At 38.4% G+C, this 10,000-nt stretch overlaps 1 protein-coding gene across 1 annotated transcript in view; it reads right to left on the bottom strand.

Annotated features, from left to right (window-relative positions):
• Nucleotides 1-9,297: 9,297 nt before the first annotated feature.
• Nucleotides 9,298-10,000, bottom strand: part of LOC138023500 (uncharacterized) — a 790-nt gene continuing 87 nt past the window's right edge. The window contains exons 1-2 of the mRNA XM_068870499.1: nucleotides 9,647-10,000; nucleotides 9,298-9,435 (exon numbers count right to left, since the gene is read on the bottom strand). The exon at nucleotides 9,647-10,000 is cut by the window's right edge and continues 87 nt beyond it. Of these exons, the coding sequence (XP_068726600.1) occupies nucleotides 9,298-9,435; nucleotides 9,647-10,000 (492 nt within the window). The remainder of the gene's footprint in view (nucleotides 9,436-9,646) is intronic.

The following is a 10,000-nucleotide window of genomic DNA, read 5'->3' as shown; positions in this document are numbered from 1 at the left end:
ATGTTTCTTTCCAAATTATGGAGATGTTATCATCATTTAAACGGAACTGTTAAACTGTTTTTTGTTTAAAGATAAAAATCCACTCTAACAAAATATAACTTTAAAGCACAGGAAATAATATTTACAACAAAATTTGATTATCAGTATTTCTTTAAAAGAAAGTGTCTGTATCTGAAAGAAATGAATTGTAGAATCGCTTTTTTTTTTCAAATTCTTCGAGCGCCGCCATCTTGAATAATTTTGAAGTGTTACGACTTCCATGTTATAAAACAAAAGCTTTTTTAGGCCTAGCAATACGAAAACCGCTTCACGTCACACTTATTCAAGATAGTGGCCCCCAAAAAGTAAGAGTGGAGATTCTCTTTTAGCAAAGAATTCAAAATAAGAATTTTCAGATAGAAATAAGACTTAAAGTATTACTGATGAGACTGCAAATATTAAAATTTAGTGCATCGTCATTTAAATATGAGAAATGTGCTCTGTTACGTCTATTTCCACGATTCTTCGCTCAAATCTATTTTATCTAGATTACTTTTGACGGTGTATTAAGCCAAATAATTCCCACTCATTAATTTAGAAACGTCACACTTGCACAGATCACAAAAGCAAACCAAGCATAGTGCAACCATATAAGTTAATTAAAGGAAGCAAGGATACTGATGTACTAAGGATTGTATCTTTTAAACCTGATTATTTCCGAAAATACACTCCTTGGCCAAAAATACTAGGCGTGCCACATAAGCAACCATTAAATTTCAGTCAACTTGTATCAACATAAAATCTCGGTAATGGGAAAAAATTTCTCCTTTAAACTATATTTAAAATAATTATTTCAAATGCCAAATTATTCTTTTCTGCCTTTTATCTTAATATGACATTATTTGAGAAGGACAATTCCTTGAAAAAGGGGATTCATTTTTAATAATAAAACATATGATCATTTGTCCCACGATGTAATCACTTAGGTTGTAAATGGCGACGTTTTGACCATTTTCTGCCGGTCTTCAGGCGATAAGGTCGACTTGTACTTACGCGGCTTGTAGGTATCCGCAACCTGCTTAAAATGCTTTGTTTATAGTGGAAGTGCACTTAGCTATCAAGCTAGTTTACAGGCACCCCACTTTTAACAATGAGAAAGAAACAATTCAAAGTTAACAGAAAGATTATTAAGAACCCCAACTGGCAGGAGGCAACTGGCAGGAGGCCAGAGAGCCGAAGATCTGGAAACGTTACGTTGATGATACCTTCATCATCCTGAATCACAGTAATCTACTTCCTGCAACATCTCAAGATCGCCCTCCTTTGTGATATCAAATAAGGAATGGTCTCGTGCCTCTCATTGGCTCATTGGTAATGCATATGACAACTGTTCTTCTCTAACGTTTAACACATAACTAAATAAAACATATGATGGGCGGTCTGTCTCACGATGAAGTCCCTTAGGTTGTAGATCGCGACGTTTTGACCGCTTAAAGCTTGTCTTCAGACGACAAAGTCAATTGGTTACACGCTAATATATGTATGACACTAGAGGAGCTCACTAGAGGGATATTGGAGGGTCAAGTCCACCAATCACAGCCGATCACCGCCTACCACGCGTAACCAGTCGAAACGTTGCGATATACAAGCTAAGTGACTACATTGTAGGACAATATTATTACTTATTTACCACCACGATGACCGATAATAGCCTCTGTTCACGAATTTAAGACATAAATACGGAAATACGAGATTTCTGTTCCACAGTAAAGTTCTCAATTTAAGTTCCTGATAAAACTAACCAACAAAGCGAGTTAAAATGTTACCTCAGTTGATAACTGCTTAATTAATACAATTTTACGAGAGAAATTTCAACTATAAATTTTTAAGTCATCATCAATTAATTGATTCAGCTTGGTTTTCCTAAGGTGATTTGTTTGAAGAACTCGACTTAGGATTTTCGATTAGAGGAAAGTACTGGGGACATCTGCGTGCATATCGCTTTTTTGAAGCTACGACTTTTAGGATAGTTTGTTCGCACACTAGACCTTTGCCAGCTTCCAAGCGCCATTTCAAACAACACAAACGAATTTTGACCTTAGTAATGGTTAGGAAGCACAAGCTAGGATAATACTAATGGGTTTCTGTGGTCCGGAAATGGGAATTTAAAATAATTTAAGAGAATTGCGAAGAAATTGTCATTAAAAGTGGCTTCTATTATGTATTATGATCTTTAATTTCCTTCTGTACCTGCAGCATCTATTGGTGTTCAAACGTATTTAATGGAGTTTTCGTTTAGAGGAATACTATCTACGAAATAAAATCCCAAAGGGTGCACACGACAAATCCCGATTGCGCTTTTTTCGTTTTTGGAGAACTATTTTTCATTTTGAGCGGTCTTGGAGCACTTTTCCACAAAGTGGCAAACATTTGAGCTCTTTCGTTTTTATTCTAGGCTAGTTCGTAGTTGCATTTTGTCTTGAAGAACAGTTTAGTTTTCAGGAAAACGAGATTCTTTTATGATCGTAAAATTGAATTCTTGAATACGCAAAAAGATTCGTGGATTGAGATGACCTTGAGTCCTTGTTACGTTTGGTGTAAAGCAAGTCAAAACATGTCAGTCTTCAACCATATATTACTAAAATATTTTGGTTGAAAAACATGGTTTTTACTTTTCTGGGCATCTATAAACAACGGAAGGCCAATTCTTTAGTAAAAAAAAAAAATAGGCATACTGATGGAAATCTCCAAGGGAATTTTTCCAAACCATTCAACTAAGTCTAGAATGACATTCTTCGATACACCCATTAAGCACTATTTTATGGCTTTTTCAGCGCAATCGGGACAGGCCTACCCCTGTTTAGATTTTGTTTAGCAGCTAGTACACCTCCAAATGCGAACCCATTAAAATGCTTTCAGAACACCAAGAGATGTTAACTAGAGAATTTACAGGCTACAGGAACGCTTTTCTAAAGACATGATACCTACTAGGCAAACTCTTTTTAATGACAATTTCTTTATTTTTCGTCCAACGTTCTCATTTTGTATTGCCCATGGATACAAATCCTTTTGTAAGACTAGTTTTCACTGGCGAGGTCAAAATAGGGACAAACATCAAACTGCAACAGCTCAATACCCAAGAGTAAGAATCTGGTATTAGGTTTGTCCCCATTAGCGTCAGAAAAGTGCATATTTTTTGAGCAAAGTTTTGCGGGAAAATAAATAATAGACCAAATAGGCTAACTCAATGCATTACCGAGACTAACACAGACTAACACATACCGTGCATTGTACCTTTCGGCACACCCCTCCGAAAAATTGGTTGGTGCCCTGACCGGGCCTCGATCCCACGTCCCTCTGATTACTAGTCGAGCATGCTAAGCCACTACTCCATCAAGGCCGCCACGCTGGCAACGCAGCAGATTAATAAGGCGACTTAGCAGCGTGAGGATCCCTAGGGCCCAACTTTTCTTCACTTGAGTGTATATCCTCGCCTGTCTGGGGTTATAGAGGCAAGGATATACACTCAAGTGAAGAAAAGTTGGGCCCTAGGGATCCCCACGCTGCTAAGTCGTCTCATTAATCTGCTGCGTTGCCAGCGTAGTAGCCTTGATGGTGTAGTGGCTTAGCATGCCCGACTAGTAATCAGGGAGACGTGGGTTCGAGTCCCGCTCAGGGCAAAAACCAATTTTTCGGATGGGTGTGTCGAAAGGTAAAATGCACGGTATGTGTTAGTCTGTGTTAGTCTCGGTAATGTAGTCTATGCCTTTCATTGCCTCGAAATCTCTCACTATTACTTTCATCTGCTAACTCAATGTTGTACCCAATTCAAAAGTCTCCCGGGTTAATATTCTTTGCATACAAGCCAGTATCAAAACTACCATAATACTCTTTGTTTGTCCCTCAGAACTTTTGCATAAGCATCGTTTCAAGTTTCTCTTGGGACTATTGTAAGTCCCAAGAGAAAATAAAAAACAAAGCTTATGCAAAATTTTGGAGGGAAAAAAGAATATTATTGTATTTGATACTGGCTAATTGTATTTACATTATAATGTACACATTTGAATGATATGGAAATTCCTGGATCAAAACATTTTATTCCCGAAGGGTTGAATTGGGTCCAACATTGAGTTAGGCGATTTGGTCTATTGTTTATTTTTCCGCAAAACGTGGTTTACAAATAGAAACTTTTTTGTCGCTGATAGGGACTAAGCCATTTAAAAATGGAGAAAGTGTAGTCAGGAGATGTCAAAAGTTTTGTGGAAAAAGGTTTGCCTCTGACTCCTGATATTTTTCAACAGGCGTTTCGGCTAATTCTTAAGCCTTCATCAGAGATCTGAAAGCGAAGTTCGTTGTCATACGGTATTTAAATTAATGTATCGCGAAGGATGCGCGCGTGACCATACAATTCATGCTCGCGAGATGCCTTTGTAGCCTTCTGGAAGTATTGACCGTTCCAGAAGCCTACAAAGGCATCGCGCGAGAATGAATTGTAAGGTCACGCGCGCAACCTTCGCGCTACGTTAATTTAAATAGTGTATGACAACGACCTTCGCTTTCAGATCACTGATGAAGGCTTAAGAATTAGCCGAAGCGTCTGTTGAAAAATATCAAGAGTCAGAGACAAACCTTTTCCCTTATAACTTAGGGACTCTCAGGCGCCCCAAGCTCACAACGCGATTTTGCAGTGCATACTTATTATGTATATTAAGAGAGTTTAATGGTGAAAAAAGTTACAAATTAAAGTTAAGTTGAAAAACTGAACGTCTTTCTCTCTCAATAAACTTTCCCTAACTTTTGTTTTGTGTCCATTCATTAGCCATCGCTGATATAGTGGAATCAGTACTTGTTTAAACACTTCACTTGAGAGTGTACAAACGAGTACTGATTTCACTATATCAGCAATGGCTAATGAATGGAAGAAAAACAAAAGTGAACAACATATTTGAGGTAGGGAAAGTTTATTGCGAGAGAAAGACGTTCAGTTTTTCAACTTAACTTAATTTTTCACTCTTTTCACCATATAATAATTATGCATTGCAAACTTAAGGTGCCTGAGAGAGACTAAGCTAATTTTGATAAATCTAACTCTTGGGTCATGGACTCTTGCTCGTCGCTCCTTTATAAGAAACTGGTTTTAATGCTGAAAAGTTTCAATCGAATTTTTGTGGTCAGGAAAATGACTAAAATTTAACATGATATTTCAACATTTTTGTAGATACAGAAATATTCATAGTAACCTCTTTTTAACTTGTTTGAAAGCATAGTTGTCAGGGGAAACGCTGTGCAAATTTAGTCAAATTTTCCCGCCAAAAGACTTAGAAAAATACGGGCGCTCAAAATACGCATGCGCCAATTTTTTAAAAAAAAATATTCATTGTAAATAGAATTGTATTTCACTGCTCGTACTTAAGAAGTATCTTCTCTGAAATTAATAACACAACACAAATGAATACAATCTTGTTGAAACATTTATGGTATGAGATATTCTGAGAATTATTTTTAAAAAAATACGGCGCATGCGTATTTGGGACGCCGTATTTTTTCTAAGTGTCCTTTTAGACAAGAGGTCAAAGTCCACCTTGGTTAACACTCCCCCAGAATTCATTTCGCTTTGAGATAAGAGTTTGAATTCCTGGAAATCTCACTCTTTGTTTGCCAAAAAGTTACGTAATTTTGACACACGACCGAGCTGCAAGAGGCATTGGTCTATTCTGTATTTGACGTCACAAAGTGCGTTGCATCCCGCTTTTTGTGGCGTCGAATACAAATTAGTCCCATGCCTCTTTCAGCTCGGTCGTGGGTAGAAAATAAACGCTGTTTTTGCTGACTTGCGTAACTTTGGCACACAAAGTGAAATTTCGAGGGAAAAATAATAAAATCATGCTTGGTGAAGGTGGAAAAGATTTAGCTCAGTAAAGAAAATATTTTAAAATCTTCGAACCAAAGGAAACAGGTCTCGCCATTTTCAACTTAAAATTTGTCAAATTTGATTGCCGAACTAGTTACGAAAAGCTGGCTACATTAGGCTCACCACCGAGCTGTGAGAAGCGTGGTCCCTTTCTCGACTTACGTCACAAAGTGTTTTGCAATACATAATTTATTTGCAAGCAGAAATGCAAATCCGTTTGTGTCGTAAGACTCAGAATAATGCCATGGCTATCAGGTATTAGTAGTGAGTCAAATGACGCTAGTATTGCGAGTTTTACGTAACTTGCACGGCCCGTAAAAAGCGAAATTTCGAGATGAAAATGGTACATCGTGGTTGCTTTGGGTTCGAAGATTTATCTTAACAACGGACAATTTTGGAGTAAAGATGCACGAATAGTCAACTTAGAAACATATTGCTTACAAGCCTTCAAATACCATCATAGCATAATTTACTTGTTGCTAAACATTAAAATGCACCTGAACTCCAATCTTTTTTCGTTTCTAATGTTAATTCCCCCATCCAAAGCAAACATATCTTGACATTGTTAACCAGAATCTCGCTTTTTCTGTGCCGTCCAAGCCACGTAAACTTGGCAGAACAAGCAGTAATTTGGACCCACGACCGTGATGTGAGAGGCATGGGTCTATTCTCGATTTTACGTCACAAACTGCTTTGCATTGCAAAGCAGTTTGTGACGCAAAATCGAAAATCGACAATAGACCTATGCCTGTCACATCACAGTCGTGGATCCAAATTACTGCTAGTTTTCATAACTTTGCTCGTCTTGCCCTGCAGACAAAAAGCGTAACTTTGAGGTAAGAATCGTCAAACGTGTTTGCTTTTGGTGGGGAGATCAATATTGTAGACTAAAAATATTTGAGTTTAGATGAACTTTAACAGGGTAGTTTTCATACTGAGTTTCGAAAAATTGAAAGCAGAGTAATTACCCTGAGCAATCACGGTAGCAGAGAGCTCGATGTGCCTTTCAGTATGTGCGGGTGCGGGTGCGGGTGCGATTTAAGATGCATCTAAGTTGGCGCAGTTGGCGCGGTTGGCGCGAGATTTTTAGGAGAATGAATCCCGTACCGTAATTGCTCTTCACAAAAAAAGATTGAAAACCACTCTTTTACTTTACTTTCAAAGGACCCATCCTCACAGAGCATTTCATTGCCTCCAAATCTTAAAGGACTACCACGACCAATTCTTCCATGAGCAGATGGGAAAGCATTTATACCATGAATTCGCGCACAAAAATAAACAAAGCTACCATTAAGTTGCCAGCATGAGGCAATGGTAAAGATTCTCCAGTCGCAATAAATTATGCCATGAAACATAAAAAGATGCGGTATGGAAAACAAGAACAATAAGCGCAAACTTTCCTATCTGTTAAAAGCTGACCCCATAGCGTGGACTCAGCACCTGGAGCTGTCTGGGATATGTATGACCCCGATTTGTAAGTTTCACAATAAAAGCGTAATAGATTTACATGTGTCGTCTTTTCAATATGGAAACAAATAGCAGATGCTTTTCCTCTTAGCGGCATTTAGAAGTGAATGGGTGAATGGCGCGTGTCCATGGGTGAACGCGCGTGTCCATTGGGGAATGGATGGGTGGGTGAATGTGTGAATGGGTGAGAAGAGAATGAATCAACGAATCAATGAATCGAGGAGTCGAGGAGTCGAGGAGTGAAAGAGTGAAAGAGTGAAAGAGTGAAAGAGCCAAGGAGTCAAAGAGCCATGGAGCGAAAGAGCCATGGAGCGAATGAGTCAAAGGAGCGAATGAGTCAAAGGAGCGAATGAGTCAAAGGAGCGAATGAGCCATGGAGCGAATGAGTGAATCAGTCAAGAAGTAAACGAACGAATGAACGAATGAATCATTGAATGAGTCAAGGATTGAATGAGTCGAGGATTGAATGAGTCGAGGATTGAATGAGTCGAGGATTGAATGAGTCGAGGATTGAATGAGTCGAGGATTGAATGAGTCGAGGATTGAATGAGTCGAGGATTGAATGAGTCGAGGATTGAATGAGTCAAGGATTGAATGAGTCAAGGACTGAATGAGTCAAGGACTGAATGAGTCAAGGATTGAATGAGTCAAGGATTGAATGAGTCAGTAGCTGAGTGGCTGAGTGGCTGAGTGGCTGAGTGGCTGAGTGGCTGAGTGGCTGAGTGGCAGGCAAATGGTGAATGAGTGAATGAGTGAATGAGTAAATCATAGAATAAATGCCAGTAAGTGAATCAATATTGAATGAGTCAAGAATTGAATGAGTCTATGACTGATGACTGACTGGTTGGGTGACTGAGTGAGTGAGTGTGCGATTAAGTGAATGAGTGAAAACTGAGTGAATGGTGAATGAGTTAAAGAGCTAGTGAATCATTGAATGAGTCAAGGATTTAATGGTTCAATGGTTCAATGGTTCAATGGCTCAATGAGTGATTATGACAGTCACTGAATAAGGGAATGAATAAGTGAATGAATGAATGAATGAAATGAATAAATGAATGAATGAATGAATGAATGAAAGAATGAATGAATGAATGAATGAATGAATGAATGAGTGAATGAGTGAATGAGTGAATGAGTGAGTGAGTGAGTGAATCATTGAACAAGTCATTAAGTGAGTCAGTGATTTAATGAGTGAATGATTGAATGAGTGAAGATTGAATGAGTGAAGGTTGGATGAGTGAGTGATTGAGTTAGAGAGTGAATGACTGCATATGAATGATTAATTCATCAAAATTATGAGTCAAGGATTGAATGAGTATATTTAAATGAGTGAATCATTGAATGAGTCAATGAGTGAATGAGTGAATGAGTGATTGAGCTAGTGAGTGAGCATGAATGAGTCAATGAGTGAATGATTGAATTAGTAAATCATCTGATTCATTGAATGAGTCAAGGATTGAATCAGCCAGTCAGTCAGTCAGTCAGTCAGTCAGTCCAAGGGTCAGCCCTGTCCCAAATGTGTATGTATATTCGTTCTCAGAAAAATGCTTGGTGTATTAAAACAAATAATCATAAGCCAAGCTCAAGGTATTATCGGACTCAAATGCAGGTGAATATCTAGTTTTTTAAAACTTAATTCCATGTTTGGCATAATTTAAAGCACTTGCAGCATCTTTACGCAGTGACCATAGCAACAGCGTCATAATAACATCAAAGCACAAGATTATCATTTTAATTTCGCTTGTTTTGTGAGGCAAATCACCCTCCAGTGCTGATAGGTCCTTACTATTTATACCGACAGTGCAACCAAGATATAACAAACAAGCTGGAGACTACTTGTTCTTGCCCTGAAAGCAGTACCTAAACGCTGCCGAGATTTCAAAATTTCATAAACAAGAACTATTTTCAAATTTCGTAAACAGACATTGATCAGCGCAGTATCATTTATCATTGTCATCATCACTAAGGTCGCCATTTCTGTCGGCATTGTCAACATCGCTCTTGTCATCATCATCGTCATCCCTGTCACTGTCGAGATTAACGCCATCTTCATCATCAGCAGCAGCAGCAGCAGGACTCTGATCATCATCATCATCATCGTGATCGTTCTCGTCATAATCGTCATTGTCATCATCATCGTCGTCGTCGTCATCATCATCACCACCACCATCATCATCACCATCATCATCATCGTTCTCGTCATCATCGTCATTGTCATTGTCATTATCGTCATCATCATCGATATCTTCATCATCATCGTTATGATCATCATCATCATCACATCATCACCGCCATCGTCATCATCATTGTCATGGTCATTGTTATCGTCATCGATGTCGATATCGTCATCGTCATCATCGCTATTGGCAATATCGTCATTGTTATCGTCATAATCATCATTGTCTTCATCATCATCATCGTCTCGTTATCAAAAGCATAATCATCATCGTCATCATCATTGTCATTGTCATGGTCATCAGCGTCATCAATATCGTCATCGTCATCGTCATCGTCATTTTCATCGTGTCCATCATTAGCTATATCATCCAGATCATCATTTTCGTCCTTATCGTTTTTATTATCGACATCGTCATCATCATTGTCGACATCATTGTCATCGTCATCGTCATCGTCATCGTCATC

The sequence above is a fragment of the Montipora capricornis genome, chromosome 11 (genome assembly GCF_036669925.1).
Source record: "Montipora capricornis isolate CH-2021 chromosome 11, ASM3666992v2, whole genome shotgun sequence".
Taxonomy (NCBI): domain Eukaryota; kingdom Metazoa; phylum Cnidaria; class Anthozoa; order Scleractinia; family Acroporidae; genus Montipora; species Montipora capricornis.
The sequence above is the reverse complement of the archived record's forward strand: the minus strand, read 5'-3'. Positions and strand labels throughout refer to the sequence as shown.